The 21,931-nt window shown below is 46.7% G+C and overlaps 1 protein-coding gene across 1 annotated transcript in view; it reads left to right on the top strand.

Annotated features, from left to right (window-relative positions):
• GPC3 (glypican 3) overlaps nt 1–21,931 on the top strand; it is a gene marked incomplete at its 5' end in the record, with an annotated part of 134,641 nt that overhangs the window by 83,825 nt on the left and 28,885 nt on the right. Inside the window, one exon of the mRNA XM_083883198.1 lies at nt 8,442–8,562. Within this exon, the coding sequence (XP_083739324.1) occupies nt 8,442–8,562 (121 nt within the window). The remainder of the gene's footprint in view (nt 1–8,441; nt 8,563–21,931) is intronic.

The raw sequence follows: 21,931 nt of genomic DNA, 5'->3' as shown, positions 1-21,931 counted from the left end.
CTGTGGCTGGAGTGTTGGCATGGAAAGGTACAGGCTCTTTGAAAGGACGAGCAGAAGAGACAAGGATGGGGTGTCTGTGTCAGTGACCAGCTGGAGTGCCTGGAGTTCCACCTGGGGATGGATGAGGAGCTGACCCAGAGCTTTTGGGTCAGGATTAAAGGGAGGGCAGAGACAGGTGATGTTATAGTCTAGCTCTGCTTCAGGCCACCCTACCTGGAAGACTGGGTAGCTGAGGTCTTTTATAGACAGACAGTAGCAGCCTCACATTCACAAGCCCTGGTCCTCATGAGTGGCTTCAACCCTGGTCTCTGTTGTAGGAACAACACAGCACAGCATAAGCAATACCTGTGTTCCTGGATAAACTAGAAAGCCCCTACTGAACCTGCTGGTCACATGAAGACCAAGGCAAAGCAATGGTTGGGTGGATTCGATGCTTCCATGTGTTTCCATGTTTGGTGCTGTGTGGGCAGTGGGTATAACTGAACTTTGTTGGGTCTGTAAGGTCGGTATGAATATGTCCAGGATGTGATCATGTTCTTGTAGGGATTGTGCCTATTTACCTCTTGCATTTCTGATGTAGTACCTGTGTGTTCATTAAGTTAGAAAAGAGCCCTACTGATGTATCCATTTTCCCAGACCTCCCTCTCACGACAAAATTCATTAGTTATTCTAAGCCCTTTTCCTATAATATGTTAAATCAAGCCTGGAATAGCAACTTCACAGCCCTTGCCAGTGAGCCCAAGAACTTTATAATACCAACAATGTGTGTCCTGCTATTTGGTGCAAAGAGTCCCTTCTGCACCCTGCAATCTTTCTCCTGTGGTTTTTCTGGCTTGGTATTTCCTCTGTCCTGTTTATCCCAGTGCTTTGTTACTCACAGGCAATGAGAGAGTCTCTCCTCCCCGTGGACTGGATATGCTCAATGTCTTTCCAATGGGACTCACTTCCCGGTTTGAGCCTTGAACCATCCTCTGCTCCCTCCTTGCTCTTGAGCCCCTCTGCTCTGACTGAAGGTGGCATGTTTGGGGCTCCAGTGCAATGCTGCTGACTGGAGTATTTTATCTTGTTTTTAATCCCTCATCTTTTTGAATCTTACTTTGTGGTCATTTGCTTCTCCATGTTGGCCCATCTAATACCAAGAATTCATTCTCCTTCCCGAGGTATTAACCTGTGGGTTAATAGTTTGATTGTCGTCCCTATTGTGGATTTAGGATGTGGTGCCTTGAAATGACTGCTTGCAAACAGTGGCAACCACACAAGAAAGGTTGATTTTTCTGTAATGCAGAACACTGCCTTGTGTCTTTTGCTGTGCTTTTGAGTGGTTGAAGAACATAAGCCGAAGTGGGAAGAAAAAAATAAAAGGCAACACATCCGTGCTTTTCACACTCTTCAGAGTGTGCAAAAACACACTCTGCTTTTATGGGATGCCACAAAGGTTCATAGCAAAAGCCACGTTTCACCACTTGCAAAGAGCTTGTTGAGGGATCACAGGGTGCTTGGGAGTTTGTGGTAGCTGGGGACCAGATCTGCTGGATCTTCTCTGTCTCTGTGCATCCCTGGGCACCTCTTTGCAGCTTTCCTGGGCTCAGTTCCAGGCACTGCCCTGAGACAGACAGGCAGGGTGGGTGTGCAACAGCTTAAACCTGCCTAAGTGAGGGGTTTCTGTGATGCCCCTCCTTTCCTCTGTCTTCATGCCCCATCCTCTCACCAGACCTCCTGCTGGTGGTGTTAGGTGGTGAAATCTTGTCCGGCCCCTCTTATCCTTATCTCCATCCCAAGCAGAGAAAAAACAGAGGTCGATTCTTATCACCCAAGTCCTGGCTGAGTAATTAGCTCATTTAAAGCCTTCAGCTTAAGTCAAGTAGGTGTTGAGATATCAAACTCACCTCAGTTTATATGGGAGCTCAGCGTCGGAATCTCAAAGGTGATTTGAACTTTGTATATATAGTATCGGGGTTTTGCAGCATTTAATACTAAAAGCCTATTAAATCTAGAGTCTCAGAGTTTAATAATCTGCTTACATGAGTATATTCTTTTCAAGCTGTTCTGAGTAGAATGACAGCAACATCTGCCCACTGCAAAACTTGTAAGCACATTAAGCCTTACTCTTAGATGCTGCCATTTCCAAATTTCTCAAGACAAATGCGTACATTAATCTAGATCACCAGCATAACTCTTGTTTTCTTTGTACCAATTCAGAATTAATATATTTTTAGCACCTTGCCAGATTCTCTTCTTCAAGCTAGAAGTCTCGTATTTCCCTGCTGTTGCCAACATACTGTGGTTTGTTTTAATCATACAAACCATAAACAATGAAAGCACAATTGGAAGCAAGAAAGAAAAATGAGATTCTGTAATTGGAACAAAGGAAATTCCATGCCAGCAATAACCCTTTAGTTCACAAAGGGTTTGGTTATTTCTGGCAGTGCTGCAAAATATCTGATCCAATGGAATCCCCAAAGAGGGGGCTGTATAACTTTCCAAGCCCATAAAACACAGCTTTGTAGCAAGTATTAGCTATAATGAAAGGATAGTAAGCAAATTCAGTGGGTTATTGAGTGGCCATGTTTGTTTCCAGAGTATTTCAGAAATGAAGATCATGAATCCTCCTCTATCCTGCTGCTTGGTCTCAGGTTTAACTAATTTTTCCACCATCTATTTGTCTTGAACTGAAATAAGAATAGAGGGAGACTTCAGGCTGTCTATAAACTCCCACTGTTTTGCTATGAATATCACAGTTTTTGCTGCTCCTTCTGAAGTCCCATCTCCCAGAGCCAGGTGATCACCTGAGACCTCACATTTATGACCAAGCCATCATCTGCAGCACAGTCACTGGCTGTAGAGCTTTGTGTGGGGCAAATGGGAAGAAGCAGCACTTCTCTTGGCAGGGAACTTACGCAGCAGGATCTGAGGGTGCTCTCAGAGGCTTCCAGGTGTTGATATTTGGAAATCCAGCAGAAAATGGTTCCTTTTTTCATTAGGTGAGAACACTCCCCACTGAGAGTGTTGGATCCTCCTGTTTGCTTTTGAAGCAGCTTGTTTGGAGCTGGTGGTGGTGTAAATTGACTGCGGCATCAGGAGCTCTGCAGTGACTGCAAGGACTCTCTGCAAGCAAGCAAACAAAGCCAGGAAGGCACCTGAGAGCCATACACCCCACCCCTCCCCTGCCTCTTGCACTCCCATGAAACAGACGCCTGCAAATGGTCATGGGATGGTGGGGACAGGCACCCCATATGGAGGAGAACAGCTGGGGTGGACCTGCACCCCACAGCCAGCCCATGTCTGGTGTCTTTAGAGTGGAGACTCTCAGGGAAAGAATTGTCACCTCTTCTTGGAGGCTTGTGGGCACATCCAGCAGCTACACCCTGACTGCAGGGCAGGATGAGTGGGTTGGAAACAGCTTTTCAAGCCTTTTGGCCCCCACTGCTTCCAGTGCTGATGTGACACTGAGGTTGTGTCACTAAACCAGAAATTAGCAGGGTCAGAGAGTAAAATGTTGGCTTCACCACTGCACCCACCTTTACTGACCCGTGAAAATGAGCTGGAGATAAGAGCTGGATTCCTGGGGTGGGGGGTTGGAGGCAAAACTTTTCTTCTCTTTCTCCCCTTTTTCATCCCTTTTGCCTCCTATGTGGTGAGGACTTGGTGTCACCAGTCCACATGATCTGTAGTAAGTCACAACTTGAAATAAAGAGCAGCTTTGGGGGTCTGGGGGAATGTTGCTCTCTCAAACTCAGTTATTAACTCTTGTGCAATGAAACCTCTGTGTTGTGTTGTGTTTGTCCACCACCCACTCTCTCTGACAAACATAATTCAGTGAACACAGGTAGTAGAGAGAGAGCCTGTGAGGGATACTGTGCTATTTAAACTGGAGATGCAATTGAATAAATAATTTGCAACTGGAAGGCAGGCATAAATTAATTGTTATTTGAATGACATACTTACTTTCCTTTTACTAAAAGGTGTAATTCTTTATGTTTGACTTTCAGGATTACTTTCTCTAAATCACACGTCACGCTAACTCATCTCAAAGCCTAGCAGGGCCGAGTAATATGAACATACATTTTGCACTCATTGCCACGTATTTAAATAACATTTGTCACCTTGTCTTCTTTGTTCTGAAATGAACTACATTTAGACTAGAATAACCAAACATTCACAGGAGACATTTTTGGATGGTGGAGAGGAAAGGAGAGGAAAATCCCTCAATTTGACAGCATACTTGGGCATTTATGTCTGGTGGATGGAAAGAAGCAGGAAGGGTCTGCAATACAGACCACAGAAAACTTCAGATTATTGGTGTTTTTGTAAGGTGGCTGTCTTTAAAGTAATTTTTAATGAGGGCTGCTAATCAGCACATGTAACAATGTGACATTTGTGTTTGGAAAATACCATGTCCCCAGCAAGAGCCTACACCCAGGGAGCCCAGGCAAGGAGATGCTGCTGACTGACGTGGAGACACGTCAAAGAGAAAAGTATTTTGGGCTTTGCTTATGAAGTGTGAGCCAGATCATGCTCATGTTGCAACAGTGATACCCCTTCCACACAGAGACCCCCAGGGACCAGGGTGGGGGACTTTATCCACTGTGCATATTTGCTGTTCCATGCTGGTATCAATCACCATGGCAGAGGCATGGGATGGGTTTCATGAAGTGGCACAAGTGTCCTGCAGAAGGGCAACGTTTTATTGGCAGAAGCTGAGAACAGCTCGAGATAGCTCAGAGATTTCTCCTTTTCTGCACTGGCTGGAGAACATTGGAGGAAAGTGATGCTTTGGCTTTTTTTGCCTGTGAGTTCCCCAACCCTTCAGCTTGGGGGGGACACAGAGGAGCCTGCATGGGCATTGTCCTGGACCCCCAGGTTGTTGGGGCTGCAAAGGCATCTCTCTGCAATATTAAGGCCTGGCTGCTTGGCCCGAGCTGCAGGGAGGGGTGCCAGCTGCCTTTTCCAGCTTCTCTGGCATTTCAGGAATGCAGGTCTCTCACTGAAGCTACATTTCAAAGCCTTTAACCCTTTGGTTGGCTGCATCCCACATGCCTGAATGTGGCCACTCCAGGCTGCTGCTGGGGCAGACAGGGGCACAGCTGAGAGGAGCTGGTGCCTCCCTTTGTACCTGAGCACACCAGGAGGTATCCGCTTGAGGAGGTGTCCCCCAAAGCACTCAAGTACCGCAGGACCATGCCTCTGGCTGGTGGAATGTAGTGGGTCCCTGTGCATCTCCTTTTTTGCAATAGATGCTCAAAGATGTGCAGCTGGCAGGGCCCATTGCCTTGCTGCTTCAAATGACTTTTGGAGTGGGGCAAATGCTTCATTTTGGGTCGGGTCCCTACCCTTTTATCTGGCCAGGTGGAAAGCACCAGGAGGTGACACTGTGACTCCATCACTGTTTTAGGGAGAAATCCCTCTGCAGATCCTTTCAGGTTTGCTTCCTCCCCTGGTAAACTTTTTTTTCCCCTGAGAAGGCTGATCTGAGATTGTCACCATCCTAGCAGAATATTCTGGAGAACAGTTTGTCTCTTGACATGGAGTTACAGTATAGTATTGCTGTAGTATTGTGTTCCTCCCTCCTGTACTACGTTGTGAAGGCTACAGAAATCTCCTCTGGCAGCCGTTGTGTGGATTTCAGAAGGGATTTCGCCCACTCAAACCTGAGTTATTGTGTTTCTTTGTATAAAACTGTTTAGGAGAGAGACTGTATTAATTTAGGGATGCACCAAGTGGGCTTGGTTCTGCTCTTGCTAAAACCTGTGTGAGTTTCCTGATTAAATCTCTGAAACCACAGGAGACCTTTCAGCAATGTACTTCTGAGTTCCACCAGTGTTTTAAATTAAATTTACTGTGACACCAAGGACAGGAATTTCTTTGTCATCTGAAAACCCGTGCGTGCTGTGGATGTTTACGTGCAGTCTCCAGATGTGTTTGTCAGGTCGGCACGGTGGCACTATAAGTGGCTGTGTGACAACTAAAGCGGCAGGATTTAATGGCTCACACTGCTCTCTATCCCCCTGCAAAGAGTTCAGCCCAAGTTTCGACAGAGGTGGGCAGGTCTGTGCTTGCAGCAGCAGCAGCCTCTTCCCACGAGATGGTGCTGGGAGCATGCAGGGCTGTGCCAGGAGCCTGGCCCCCAGCCTGGCCCCTTCTCACAGTCACTCAGCTTTCAACCTACACCGGCCCTCCAGCTGCACGTGTGAGGGCTTTTCTGGACTGGGACCGACCGTGTCTCAGGTGCAGCCACGTTTTGTGCTTCCCAGGAGAAGGCAACTATTAAAAAAAAGGGCGTTTTGCAAAATGCTAAATCCTAATGGGTGGCCCCAGGGGCAGCACAGAGCTGGTGCTGAAGGCAGGGGTTGGGGTGGTTGTGCAAGCAGCTGCCCCCCTGTTCAGGAGTTGGTGGGAGAGCCAAGCTGGTGGATTTGCTTTGCAGTGATGCCTTGTACCTGGAAAAGCTGCTTATGCCTGGAAAAGGAATATACACAGGCGTGTGTTCCTGTGTTGTAGGTACAAACACCTCCTTTCTCCTGTCCTTTTTTCCTGTGTCATCTCTTCAGTGCAGCCTCTTGCAGGGTTGCCAGCCATTTTTGGAGATGCACATGGGGAATGCCTGGTGTTGGGGACCCAGCTGGAGGTGCAGAGAGCTCCCATGCATGGAGCTCCTGCTCTGAGATAGCCTTGGAGTGGAAATCTGCCTCAGTTCTGTAATTGAACTAAGTGAGTGTTTCAGGTCAGGGGAGACTGTTGCTGCACCAGTATAGATCTGGGGTGCCTTTGCATCCCCATGTGTCTGAGTAGTTCTCATCCTCTAGTTTAGAGTTTAACCCAAGCACCTGAATATCCCCAAGCCCTCGGTGTGCCCCGATAGCTCTTGTTGCCAAATGTCCACATGCCTCTTTCTTTCTACCTTAGCAAAGCATCCTCCTTGAGTTGGCCCCACCATCCCTCCCCTTCTTTAAATGTATGCTAAAGTCCCACTTTCTCCCCAAAACCCATGTGAAATGGGCTGCACTGTGATTGCCTGAGTTTGCCTGGCAGCAGGAGGATGGAAGATTAGCTGGGCAGGAGAGCAGGGAGCTGACAGACAGGGAGGAAGGACTAGGGCTGGTGCTGGGAGCTGGGTGAAAACATGATGTGTAGGAGATGAATGCAGGAAGGAAAATTCACGGTGTTTACCCATGGCACTGGAAAAACAGATTTTCAGTAAAGCAGACTGATGCTGGTGTTATCTCTGTGATCTCACTTTCGGAGGCTGTACTGGGGTTTGGTAGTGCCTGTGCTGGCTGCCAGCTCTTGGAGATGAGGAGTTGTTTTGTGCTTGTGGAGCACCACAGCCCATCACTGGGGCTGTGATGAATGGCAGCAGCCCAGAGCCTGAGAAGGCACTGGTGTGCTCTGTGCCACTGCTGTAGCTGGCAGCAGATTGCTCTGGCCCAAACCTGAGTTTGAGTTTGGTGCTTCTCTTATGCTGGAGCATCATCAGCTGTTGCCCAGGTCACATGTTCCTCCAAAGGCAAGCATGCAGCAGTTGTGTCCCTCTTCTCTCCTCCCTCTGCCTTAATCTGGTTTACTCTGGTAAACTTTGTCTTTCCATAAATCCTGCAGCAAGTGAATGTATATTTCTTTCCCAAGTGCCGATGAAAAAGCTGAGGGCACCTTGGCCACCCTCCTCTGCAGAGCTGCCCTGGCATTTTATTCCAGTCTGTGGGGACTTTGCTGGCTCTCATGGTACCCATGTAAGTCGAGATACCCTGTGGTGCAGAGCCCAGCACTGTACCAAAGTCAAGGTACGTTCTGTCTGAGCAGTTACTTTGATCCCTAAGGCTGGATCTCATCAAAGACTGAAATCAGGATTGTTTGACAACACCTATTTTCCATTAGCAATGTTGACAGCATTAATTATATTCTGATGCTTTAATTCTTTATTATTGAAATCACACATCAGTGATAGTCATTATTTTGCAAGGGGGTTGATGTTATGCTAATCAGCTTGCAGTTAACTGGGTCATCCCACTCGTTTTTTTGGCTGTGGGCACAACACTACTGCTCTTGTACTGGAGTCTCTGTGGTCTGCCAAGATTTATTTTAAACAAACATGAGCAAGCCAGAAATTCTGAGCCAGCTTTTTTAGGACTCTTGGGTGCAAGTTATGTGAAAATATTTATCTCTATTGTATACTGTTTAACATCTTCCTTGGTTACTAATGGACTGGAAAGGACTTCATTGTCCTCAAGTGATACAACTACATCATCTTGCTGCTTTGCAAAGTCAGAGCAAAAATGTTTATGGGAATCTTCTGTCCTTTCTTTGTCATTATAAACTGTCTTGTCTGCTCTGTTTTGGAAAGGGCTGGTGCCTGTCTTGGGATTTCTTATGTTCATACCAAACTTTAAAGTTCTCCTCACTATTAGCCCATCACAATGTGGTCTTCTCTGTTCTCATTCCTACAGGTACAGTCCCCAGATCACAAGGAACGGAGCAAAAGCTCAGGCTGGCAACCATGAGGTGAAGATGAAAGGCCCAGAGCCAGTGATCAGCCAGATCATTGACAAGCTGAAACACATCAACCAGGTTTGCTGCAGACGTGCCAGCAGGGGAGTCTCCAGAGTGGGCGGTTTCCAAATCAGTTTGGCCTCCCCCTCACTCTCCCTGGGCTCAGACAGACAATCCCAGGAGTCTCCATCAGCTCTGGGAGCTCTTTGTGCAGAGCTGGTGCCATCCTGTCCCTGCACAGCACCAGGCCCACAGGGCACATATGTGGTGTGGTGTGGTTCTGCATGGTGCAGCCTCCCAGGGCTCAGCCTGTGCCTGGGTCATGTGTGGATGCACAGCTGCAGTACAAAAATGTTATCTTCGGCATCCATGCCCTTGGCAGTGGAGGTCCAGAAAAGATGGAGCTGATGGGGTGCCCTCAAGCATGTTCTGGAAAAAGGTCATGGTTGGAGGAGTTCCTTTTGGCAATAAAAGGGTCACTTTTTTTCTTTGCTCTAACTCCCTGGGCATTCTCTCCCAAGTCAGTAATGGAGACAAGTTACTGTTCAGTGGGGAAATGGCAGAGCTGGATGAGATCCTTACTGCTGGGGAGGAAGCTTCCTTCCCACTGCCTCAGACCTGGCATCTTTCCTGGGACAGGTGGTATCTTGTCTCTACCCATTATGCCATGCCAGGCTGGGCCTGTGAATGAGCCCTGCTGCTGCCAGGGAATTAGGTGGCAGCTCTGCAGGGAATTGTTGTGCCTGAGTCTTCCCCAGCACTGCCTTGGGCCAGAGGGGCTGGGGTCTGGCTCTGGACTCTGCTCTACCCTCTGTGTCCCTGAGTGTGGATGTCCCAGTGACTCCTAGAGGAGATGTTTTCCATAGGCAGATGGCCTGGACCTGCTGCTTTGCCAGGACACAGCACTGGGACCTCACAGGTTGAATCCTCAGGTGGAAATTCTGTTAACACAGATGAGCTGCCCCATCCCTCCTGGGAGAGCTGTTCCCAGTGGGGACCTTGCCCAGTGTTGCTCTGGCACGAAGCTCTGGGCAGCAGCAGTGGGTTCCTGGGGTTAAGCCCAGCTTTGCTTCCCAGCCGGGTGGGCCATGAGGGCAGCTCTGTTTGGAGCTGCTGGCTTAGCAACTTTTCTGCTAACCTCTGCTTTCCTGCTTCAGGGCTGCCAGGGACTGTTTTCACAGCCATTCCCAGTTTAACCCCCATGCCCTCCAATGCAGGCATGCCTCATTAGGTGCTGTCTGGGAGCAGGATGCAGCGAGCGATTTGGGGTCTCCAGGAGCACCCCACAATGCAGGAGCTGCCATGGGCAGCAGCCCTACAGCCTGCTCTGCCTTCCCACACACTCCCTGTGCCATCTGCCAACAGCCCATAATTATTAGAAGGGGAAAAGCGGGGGGAATAGCATAATCAGCTCCCTATTAAATGGGGTAGAGGGCAGGCTTCAACCTGCAGGTGATAATGATATTTTGCCATTCACAGTGAGAAAGTTGCACTGAACAAAACATGGTTATTATGTACTTGAAACTGCTGACATAAAGTGGTTGTGAAATGCTGGCTGCCAGACTGGGTCAAGTTAGGTCTTTGCTGAACAGCTCGGGCTTCTGAGGAGTGGAGGGTCTGTGGAGTGGGAGACCCTGGGTAAACACTGCTGTGCTCAACTCAGCTGTTTGCAGCAGCAGAGTGTCTCTGTCAGCTGCTGCTCAGAGAAAAATTGTGGTGAGGGGGTGAATATGGTCAGCTTAATCACGATCTCTTACAGTGCTTCCCCCCCAGTCCTTGCAGTGTCAGGTTGGAATGTGTTGTGGGGGGCAAGAAAGCTGTTTTGGTTTGAGCAGCATAAATGTAAGAGCCTGAAAAATGTCAAACCCTCTTGTAAGGCTGTGTTTGAGAAAGAGAATCAGGAGAAAATCAGGAAATCAGGGAAGTGATTTGTGCAAATTAGTTTTGAAGCTTGCCCAGAGAAGCTGTAGCTGCCCCATTCCTGGAAGAGTTCATGGATGGGGCTTGGAGGAAACTGGTCTAAGGAAGGTGTCCCTGCCCATGGCAGGGGATTGGAACTACATGTTTTGTAAGATCCCTTCCCACCCAAACCAATCTGTAATTCTATGATATGATTCTATTCCTATGGAGAGTCTGTAGTCCATGGTCAGTAGCTTATATAGAAGGAAAGTAAATGTGGAGGTTACTTAAGTTTGGGATTTGGGGTGTCAGAGCTTACCATCACACTTATTTTCTTGGCTGAAGGAAGTTTTGAGCTCTCTTTCACATCTGGAATGCATCTTGATTGCCAAAGAGTATTAAATGTGGAAGGAGCAGCAGCTCTGGATGAATTATAGCTGTGTCTTTCAGGTGTTGGCTTCAGATTTGGGAAGCAGTGGGAACTCCTGAGCTGGAGAGGGTTGAAAATCTCTTTATCCAACAAGCTCAAGCCAACAGTGTGGCTTTTAAGGATTTTCAGACATCCAGGATCTTTTGGAGAAAAGACCATCTTTGTGGTGCTCAGAGCTGTAAATTGGATTCCCATGTCACTACCTGTAAATTGTGACTCCTGTACAATGTTGTGGCTTTCTTCCAGTGTTGTGTTGGAGTTACACTCTGGATTTTGAGGGTGTGGGCAGACTCAGGAACCATGCTGCTGTACAATTTTTGTAGAGGTCCACAGCTTTTATTTTTGCTTGGAGATTTTTGCTAAATATCTGTAATTTGCTGATGACTTTGCCTTTATTCCAGGAAGCTCTTGCTGCTGGAAGTGTCTTTTCTTTCAGTGTTGTGTGTACAAATTGTGCTTGCTCTTTAGTTCGTGTCTTGTCAAACCTAATTTGGGTAAATGCACACACATTCACACAAGAAATTCTCATCAAACATTTGCAGTTTGAAATGAGAATGGGGTTTGTGTATTAGAATTAAACCCATGGTGGTTGAAAGAAGTAGAGAAAACCTAACCCAGAGAAAAGGGAAAGTGCTCCAGACTGCATTTTTTTGCTTTGGGCACCTATCAACCTAAAATAAATAAATGAATAAAGCACAGTGCCTGAGCTGTGTGCTGTCTCAAGTCAGCCCTTTCTGGATGAGTCGCCCTCAGTGCTGCCTATTCATCACATCAGACCATTTTTTTGTTTCACCCAAACGTGTGATTGTGGCTGATGCTATTTTTTGTGCATTGGTGGGTGAGATGCTTTATTATTGCCATATTGGAATTTTTTTCCCCCCCTCAGTTCTGTTAGATGTCTACCAAGTTTTGATTTGAGTTATTTTTGTTGTGTGCCCAGAGGCATGAACAGCCCATCCATAAATATTAGCATTGTTATCTCAGCTGGGAGGCTAAGGGTCACCTTCAGGAAAATGAGTTGGAATTGGTTCCTAACTTTTATTTCCCAGAGTGGATGGGGTCTGTTTCTCGCTAGAAGGGTTTTCACTCATCCCTTGAGTAAAACTATATTGAAACTGAAAGGTTATTCAGTGTCAGCACAGGGTCTCGCTCAGATTTTTTGTGGCTTGGTAACATCCCCAGGCAGAAGCTGTGTGCAGGGTGAGCCATTTCCTCTGGCCACTCCATTTTCCTCCAGCCACAGGGATGTTTGAATGGCTGACAGATGGGGATGAGCTTCAGGTTTTAACAGCTATGCATGGAGGTGGGAGGTGTGGTGTGACATGTTCCACGTCCTGGGAGCCCTGCCACCAAGAGGGTGACCTCCTGTTGGTCATCCTCCCCCATGGAAAGCTCTGGAGAGAGGACCTGAGTGATGCTGGAGTGAGGATGCAGCAGGGATCTGTGGTACCAGACTGGTTGATATGACACTCTCTGTCTTCCCTCCTGTCCCTCTTTGTCCTGAAGTGACTTTTATGTCCTTTGCAGTGCTTTTGGGGCTCTGACACCATTGCAGCAGATGCTTTACTTCATCCTTAATGCCATAACCTCTTTAAGCCCACTTGCAGTCTCTTTTTTATGCTTAGGTAAATCCTGGTGCTTTATCATAGTGCTGTCTTGAGGAAGAAGAGCACAATTTTTTAAGGAAAGGAGGGGAAAAAACCACATCAAAAATTAATAGTAAAATCCATAAAAGGAAACTTAGCTGGGGGAGATGTGTCTTTACAAAATTGAATGGCCTGGAAACATATTGTACATTTCCAGACACTCGAGTTAAGGGCTCATTTAGAATATTTCAGATATACTGGAGTTTGACAGTTCTTTGGTTTCCACATCAAACAATCTGTAATTTATTGCCCCATATAGGGACTGTGTTTTTATCATATTGCATATTTTCTAGCCAGAAATCTAACTACCATATAAGCTCTTGAAAAAATAAACCCTTTGGGGATGGGAATCCAGGCAATATGCTTTCACAGACCCTGAGAAACTTCCTTTGATTTATTTCCTTGGAAATAAGGGGAAGACACAATTTCTTGGAGTATTACAGCTGTTTCCCCAAGCAGGGTCTTGCTGCCTTTCTTCATGTGCTCGGTGTAAAGACCCAGTCCTGCAGTGAGCCTCATGTGAAAGAGCCTCATGTTGCTCTTAGAGGGGTTTGCAGGAGGATGAGAACAAAATTTAGAAGTTTTACGAGGCAGTAAAACACACAGCTATACTTGGAAGGGAAAAAAAAAAAAAAAAAGAAAAGAAAAAAAAGAAAAAAAAAAAGGCAGGAGGCCCAGAGGTGTGAATGACCGAAGACAAAATAGACCTGAAGTTTGCAAAAAAAAAGGCACGTCCTGGCATTTCCAGAACTGTGTTTGAAGCTGGTTTGATCAAGCAATATGTCCCATATTTGTTTGTAGGTTTAATGGGCTGTTTCCCGGCGGCCTGGCTGCTGGGAGAGGGCATGGTGGAGGTCACCCAGAAGTTAATTTGGAAAGAGGCCAAAAGGCCACAACTTGATTGAATCAAATGTAAACAAAATAGGCCTGGGAACGGTGTGATGCCCTTGTGCCTGAGTCCCCTGCAACCTCTTGGCTCCAAATACAGAGTGGTGGAGCACCAGGGACCAGTGAGGAGGGTCTGACCCCACCACAGGGGGACAAGCTCAGGGTGGCAAAGGGACCCAGACCCTGCTCAGGGCAGGGAAATATGAAGTTTATTATGGGAGAGCCTGGGGAGCTGGAGACTTCTCAGGAATATATCACCCCCTTCAGAAAAATCCATTACTTTGACGGATTTGGTGAAAGTTTCCCTGTGCCTGCTAGGCTCTCTGAGGTTTATTATTCCCACTGTATTTTAATTCCCCGATCAGATGAAGCTGCATGCTAATTAGAAAAATGTGCAAACTGCCAGATTGTTAAATAATGCAAGGCACAACACTAATCACTCGAAAATACAATATTTAAATTGCACCAAAGCAAGTCACTTTTGACTCATTTTCCACCTTTAATAAGTTAGCACTACAATGTCTGAAGTGCTGTATATGTGCAACACAATCTATCACGTCCTCAAAAGAAATGTTAATAAATACAATAATTACTTGGACACGCCTTTTGTTCATCATTATTAAACAGTTTGTAACAATTAAAATATTAAAACCACATGTTGTTGAAAAGCAACCAGCCATTGCAATTATTTTTTTACTAAGGCTATTAAATAAAATGACAGAAGATTTTTATTTTAATGATAAATGCATTTTCGAACGGATCAGTTAATTCTTCTTTAGTACACAAAATAATCTACAGCTCCACCGAGTCTAGGCCTGGTATTTAAGTACTAATTCCATTGTCCTTTTAGCTCTGTCTTGGCTCCCATTAATGCTGGGTAAATGCTCTCCCACTCTGTCTGCAAGTGGTACTGACAGGATTTTGCCAGGGCGGTTAAATCAGGGGAAGAGTGACCCTCGGTAATGAGAATGTGATTAAATCTGAAGGTATCTGACTATCAGCTGACTTTTCAAACCCAAACCCCTTCTCTCCCTCTTCAGCAAGAGCCAGCACCTGCCCGGAGCAACATCACCTGTGGCAAACCTGCAGGTTTGTTGGGATTGCTGAAGGAATTCTGCACCCACAGGTCACCTACAATGAGTATTTTTAAACAACCAGAGATTGTTTGTACCTGGTGGTTTGTGTGCCTGTTTTCAAACAGAGCTGGGTCCTGGAGTGGTCTTATATGTGTGAAAGGTTTCAGCTTTGTCCTTGTGGCTTCAGCTCTGGCAGGGAAACAGGTGCCTCAGGTGTGTCCTGCAGGGACCATCCTCCAAACAGTGCTGTGGAAACCAGCTGTGGAAAAAGCCAGACCAACACCTTTAAAGGAGATTCGTTTGCTTTTGTGTCCAGAATATGCAGCTGATGCTCAGTGGTGCCTTAAAACAAACACCAGATATCCTGTACCAGAGCTGAAGTTTATCCTGTTGTGGAGGAAACAAACCTGAAGGAATCCTTGTGCAGCAAAACCCCGGCTATTGATAGCAGATTAACAGTTAATTACAGTTATTCTGGGCCTGGTTAATTGTATCAAGTGTCGCCTTGTGCTGTGACTCAGGCTGCAATGTAATCAGTAGAAGTCTGAGGTAGGTGTCCTCCCTGATGGGCCCAGTAACAAAGGACACAGATGTCTGGGAAGTTGGGTACTTTTCTCATGTTTTTCTCCAAATTTTGACTCAGCGTCAAGATTTTTAAAATGTGGTCCAGACTGACTGGGGACTGGGATTCAAAGAGCCTGTCTTCATTGTTCAGAAGGTAACCTCTGGTCTTCTCAGCTGCAGAAGAAATCCAGTTGCTTTTGTTCCCAAAAAAAGCCTTGATAATAATGTTACTTTTGATTCCAGTTTGCTTAGTGATGATGTCCTCAGGGGCAGGAGGAAAAGGCAGCACTGTCAGACCCACTGTGGGCAGAGAGGGCCAGCTCTGATAAGAATTTCCTTCTCCAAGGCTGGGCTATGCTGTGGGAATGTGGTGCCCAGCTCTGGCATGGTGTACAGGCAGTGTGGCACAAACGCCTGTGAGATTCTCACCTCCCCCTGAGCTGCTTTGTGTGCTGGGAATTTCCCCAGTGCAATTCTGCCACTTCACCCAAGCCCTGTCCCTGTAGGGGGAACAAGGCACACTCCTGGCAGATATTTCCCCTGTGCTGGAAAACCTCTTTCCCAGTCAGTGAGACCCTTTTAACCTGGCTGCATTTGGGGCAGGTGTAAATACCCCTCACGGCTCAGGAAGACTCTTGGTTAATGCTATTGCTCATTAAACTTCTTAGCTTGGTTTTGACCTGTAACTGGCTGCAGAGGCTGGGTTGTATTTTCATTACCTATGCAATGAGAGATGGCCCTTGCAGCACATCAAACTGTGAGCAAAGAGAGAAGCTTGGGTTGCAGCAAGATTTGTTGCCTCTCTTGGCTGTATTTCCAGGGGTGATATTTAAGAGAGGGAAATATGCTTGGTTGAGGACATGTGTAAGAAGATGCTGCTGATGCAGCAGGGTCAGCAAGGAAGTGGGAGGCAGCTGGCAGTGGGTGGGTGTTAGAGCCATCAACAAATACCGTGGTGGGGAGGAAGTTATCTTTTATTTTTGGCAGGACCCCTTGAATGCCTCCTGCCTATTGGTGGGGAGGGAGTTTGCTGACCTTTTCCTGCAGCACATAATTTAAAAGCTGTGGGTGAGATTCATATAGGTGCATTTCAGGGCTTCCTCTGTGAGTGTTGTGTCTCACTGAGGGAGGGTATAAAGTCACCAGCTTTGAACTTAATTTAAACACTGAGTTGCTTCAGCTGTTCAGTTGGTGTCTGTGCATCTGTGTGTGGGAGAACCACACCAGGCAGGGCTCCTCCTGCCTGCAGCTCCTGACCCTTGCTGTTGGGTACATTCAGTGATGAGTTGCAGCCCTGTGTGTCAGCAGTGCCTCTGCTGGAGCCTGGATATGGTTGGTTCCTTATCCTGTTGGTAGACCCATCCTAGGTGCCAATATTGACACTAAAATATTTGTGGAAATATGTTATATGGAAAAGTTGTGTTCCTGGAGTTCATATATGGAAAAGTCCCAAAAAAAGGAATTTTTTTGGTTTTTGAAAGCAGCATCCATACTCTGAACAGAGAGGAGAGCTGAGACCTTGCTAAGGAGCCAGTCCAGTCACTGGCCATTAATTAGAGACCAGCTGCTTGATCCTGCCTAGCTAACAGGTTTGGGGGTGTTTGCCATGGAGTCCTCCTCCCTCTGCCTGATTTAAGTCTCTGCTGAAACCAACAGCTTGATAATTAACCCCATGCTGGGGTTGTCTTGTCTGATGGGAGATAATTGGCTTATAAGGCAGCTGTTCAGTTCCCTGTGAAGCTCTGTGGACCAGGGCACATGCATCAGAACTGCTTGTAGTTGCTTTTTGGGCTTCCAGAGCCTTGAAGGGGAAGTGAATGCAAAAGTAAAGAGCAGCCCCCAGGAGGGCAGGATGGAGCCAGGGTGACTCAAACCTCAAAACTCAGGTGTTCTGGCAGAAACCTCTGTGCAACACAACACCACGCACAAAAAATACATGATTTGAGGAGTGCTTCTCCACTGGGAGCTTTTAGGGGGGAAAGGAAAGCGGCTGGGACAGGGGTTTGTGTTGCAGAAGGAGAAGAGGAAGGGGAAAAAAAATCCTTCCTGCCCAGGTCTCAGCTTGCTGTTTCCTACCTGGTGCCAAGGACGAGATGTTTGTCTCGCAGGCAGCCCTGCAGACATCGCCAGCAGCCACGTGTACTACAGCCTGAGCCAAGAGGAAATCTCCCAGCTGCTCCAACAGGCTGGGCTGGGCAGGAGGAGGCTGTGGGAGCCCCTGGCTGCTGTAACCCCCCTGCCTGGGTCACCTCTACAGAGCCTGATCACCTGATCCCCTTAACAGAGCCCTGGGGCTGTTATAGCAAATGGCTCGAGGTGGTGTGAGACCTGCACGTCCTTCTGGGTGCTCTGGCATCCAGCCATCCCAAATGTCTGAAGGATGTGATGGCACTGAGGTGGTTGATGGCTCTGCCTCTGCCCATTTTGTCTTGTTTCTTATACTCCCACTTTGCTTGTTGTCTCATGTTTCATCTTCTGGTGACGTGCACTTTAGGCCTTCCTGAGTAGTGTTTGGGGTTCTGCTCCAACAAAATTAAACAAAATATGGAAAATATGGATAACAGCAGTGATGGGTCCTGGCCCACGTAGGCTCTCACGCCCCTCCTTCATTCAGCTGCCAATGCCCTGAGGGGTGGCTGCTTGAGAAGTGGAGAAATTGGTCCAGGTTCTCATTTCTAGTGATGCAGAGCGAGTGGAAATGAGAGGAGAAGGCAGCTGGGGTTACTGGCAGGAGACTGAGAAACTTTGTGGGGAGAAGGAGCAGGAGGGATATGATGCCATAGAGGAAGAACAGTGTGGAAAGGGGACAAGACAGACATGCTCTAGCAGGCAGCAAGAAAAGAAGCATCTTTTCAAAAACTTTTCCACCACTCTTGGCAGGTGTGGGTAGTTAATGTGCTTGATAAGTGGAAAAGAGCTGGAAGGGGGTGTTTGCAGCAAATAGCTGCATTCCTATGTTTCTTCTAAGAAAGTGGTAGCTCATGGAAGTCTTTCTGATCCAGAAGGAATTGGCTGAGGCAGACTCCAGCAAAGTGCTGAAGGCATCTTCTACTGCTGGTCCAACCACATGTTTGATGATTGGTCTAATTACTGGGTTTTTTGAGTTTGAGGGATGTCTGTGTTTGATGGAAGCAAATGTAGGAAGGGATGCTGAAGGGCCAGCGATAGTTAAGGCTTGGAAAGTCAAAATGGGAGAAGGGGCTGTAGTAGCCCAAAGAGGAGAGCAGCATTTCTCCAGCACTGGCATTGATGTAGGGCTCAGGGGATGAGCCAGAAGCAGACAGGGACTGCCCAGGACTTGCTACCAGGCTGGGCTGGACACCTCAGCCCTACTCAGCACCCACACTGTCCTGTTCCTTCCTACTGCTGCTGCAAAAAAAGCAGCAGTATAAATAGCTGAGGTGGAAGGGGGAGGAACTGGATATAAGGTGAATGAGCTGATCGTAAAGCCTGAGTAATCTCTTTTTCACATGTGCCCGGTGATGAATGAGCTTTTGTTCAGGCCAGGGAAGTGACACCTCTCCTGCCTAGGGGACAGCAGAAGAGGAGCTGGTCTCTGTGCCTCCCATGGTGCCAGCCAGGGCTTAACCTCCATGGGAGCATCCAGTCCTGGGCATCACCCTGCCCTCACCAAACCAGAGCAATCCATAATGCCGTGGTAGCCCCTTCTGCTGCCAAAAGAGATTTACTGTCCAGTGCAGACTCGTGTTAATTACTGCCAGCACTTAGGAGTCTTTATCTGTCTTCCTTTACCCATAGGGATGTTGTCAGTTTGGATAGCTAATCTGGAATCAAGCTGATGATCCATAAAGTAGGGCCACCCTTTGGTCAATAATTCACTGCTGTCACCAGCTTCTTTGCTATGAGGAGAGTGACCAGAAAAACTGATTTACTGGCAGCCAAGAGCATCTCCTCTGGAGCCTGTGAAGACAGTAAAATGGGTCCTGCTGTGCTGGTAAACCCCAAGTGATGCTTGGTTGGGATTTTTCCTGTTCCAGGTATTTTGAGTGCTAGAATTAAGGACTAAAATATTTTTTATGGCTAAGAAGCCACAATATAAGTTCAGAGCTATGGTTCACAACTTTAGACACCCATCACCATGGACTGGTGTGGAGCCACAAAGCAAGAGTGGCTCAAGATCAATGTGTGGGAAGGGAATTCCAGGAGCATCCTTTGCTCATGGTGCTCAGAGCACACAGGAGATGCTGTCTGGGACTTGCTCTGCTGAGTTCAGCTCCAGTAGCACAAACCCTGTTATATCTTAAAGGAGGCAGTACTGGGAAATGCAGGACTGGCCTTTAGAAAAGCTGAGAAAATGGCCATGTCTAACTCATAATTTTTCCAAGCACTAAAATTTGCATCTCCAAAGTCTGCTTTCACTTTATTTACTTTTGATTAGTGATCATTCTTTTTTCTGCTGAGTTTGAAGTAGGAGTTCAATGAGGAACAGGTTTCTTCTCTTCCATGTTTGTGCTGCCAAGGTGCAGCCAACTGGAAGGATCATAAGGAAACCACAATTCAGATGTTCTCCTCCCCAAATAGGTTCTTCTGTCCATGGGCCAACACTGTGATGAGAAGAGCAGTCATGCCTGCTGGTGTGCACACACTCGTGTGTTCACTCTTGCTAGACAAAAGTACAGATCCTGATACATTTTTAAAGTTTTAAATATCCTTATTTTCAAATAGAGTTTGGTACTTGGTCCCAGGGAACACTGAGTTTTTCTGTAAATATGTGTTGCATTTTGCTGCTGCCCAGGAGGGGGAAGGCTCTCTGGAGCTTGGAAAGAAGCAATGAAAAGAATGATGCTGTTGATGGTGCATTGAGTTTGTGTTGGTGCACACTCCTGTGCACCAAGGCATCTCTCCACAGAGTGGGTAAACCCAAGGGAGCTGGGAAATAGAAATGTGGTGTGGAGGGCACCAGCACTCTCAAGAGGGCTGGTTAAATAATAAAGTATTTGCTAATAAAAGATAATTTTTTCCATGCTATTTCCAGGGCTAATAGGCAGAGGAAGTGGAGAGAATCGATTCTGCTGTTGCATGCTTGGGTATGATCAGGCCACCAAATTCAAAACACATGAGTTTTGAAAAAGTCCACAACTTCAGCCTTATAAAATGGGTTCCTTTCCCTGATTCTTGCCTGTGATCAGATAATGACCTTCGTAAGCAAAACAACCCCAGCTGTGTTTCATAATGGGAATATACTTCTGTACATTGTAATGAGCTGTTAACAGGGAACAGTATCGTGTGAAAATCTGCACGTTTCCCATGATGCTGCCCTGATTCAAAAGCCACACATAAATTATTTGGCATTGCAGATTTCAAGGTCAGGATTGGCCACATAAGATCTAGTTTTCCAACCCCCCCCAACCCCAATGTTTTTAGCAGGGTGGAATTTAAAATAGAAAAAGCTGATGTGTTGGGAATCTCAGGAGTTGTGTGAGAGGTACCTCAGTACCTGTGTCAGGTAGTCAGAAGTGTGTGGCTGGAGTGGGTGACTGGAGTGATGAAAGGAAAAATAACACCTTTGCTCTTCCAAAACTCTTCCTTACGAGGCTCCTGAGGGAAGGCTTTGCAAGCAGTTGTGAGTTGGTGAAATTCATTGAATTTTGGGAGTTTTCTAGCAAAGCCAGGAGCTGTTTTTTTCACTGCTAGGATGAGTTCCCAGGGTTCCCTTCCTGATGCCAAGCAGCACATGGACACATGGCTTGGGCTCCAGAGTAATTTGTGCACTGAGGCACTTTTTCTGCTGGATGTGAATACTTGATTATTAAGCATATATTACAGTTCTGAATATTATTCTAGCTGTAAGTTTAGTCTCCATCCTCTCCAGCTTTTTAGGTTTGATCGTATTCCAGAGGCTTACTAAAAACATGCAAAGAATCCCAGCGAAACTCTCTGGAACACTTTTTGTTAAATTCTTTCAGTCATGCAAGCTAAATTAAATGACAGCTCTGTCCACCAAAAGATTACAAATATCAATCAAGCTTCTCCCCTAAACTCATGAAGGAATTAAATGTTTTTCTAAAAGTCTTTTATTCCCCTTAATAACCTCTTTGGCTGTTCTCTTTACTTTACATATTTTTGAAGTGTGTTGAAAGGGATGATTTCTGCCCTAAAGGAGCACAGTGCTTGTAGCTTGCTGACAGTATTTAATCTGAATTTGTGGGCACAATTTTGGGTATTGCTCAAATTGATATTTGCAATACTGTGGGCTTATTTCCAAAAGGAGAAAACAGCTATTAAACTGCAGTCCAAGAAACTTGATGCTGGGCTCTTTTCAGAGATGGGAGATTAATGATAAAAAGTATGTTGCAGCTCCCACCGTTTATGTTAAAATTGGAAAAATAGGACCAGGTGGCTCAGTGGGCTGGTGGGATGGGGAGCTCTGAGTAAAGTGGTTGTAAAGAATGAGGAGTTAAAAAGATTTCAGCATACAGTGGCCTGTCCAAGACAAGCTGAGTCATTACCCCGCGTCACTGCATCTGTTTTTGTCTGGTCACTGTACAGTTATGAATAATTGTGTAAATCATGGTGGGATGCCCTGGGGAGCTTTCTTAGCAGGAAGACTCAGCACACCATTCCCATCTGCCTTGTGTTTGAGGCTGTAGGGAGACCACAAGACAAAGCCAAACAATGAAGATGGACATGGAAACCAGATGTGACTGCCCAGAGTCCCTCCTGCTGGTGCCCTGGCACTGCCCATCCCAAGGGTCATGGCTTAAAAGGAATGGGGTTGGAAACAGAACTAGCTGATGGACACCTGATCTGTTAGAACTTGTAATGAAGAGCAGAGGGAGTTTCTTGTCATGGCTGTGGGAGGAAAGCCTCACAGCCCCCTTGGAGGTGCGTGGATGTGTGTGCCTGGCCTCCCACAAAGAGTGCTCCAGTTTACATTTGGCTACGCTGTAAATGCAGTGTATTTTTGCCATTATGGTTTAACA

This window comes from Zosterops lateralis, assembly GCF_965231275.1.
Source record: "Zosterops lateralis genome assembly, chromosome: Z".
Classification (NCBI taxonomy): domain Eukaryota; kingdom Metazoa; phylum Chordata; class Aves; order Passeriformes; family Zosteropidae; genus Zosterops; species Zosterops lateralis.
Note: the sequence above shows the minus strand (reverse complement) of the source record. Positions and strands in the feature narration are given on the sequence as shown.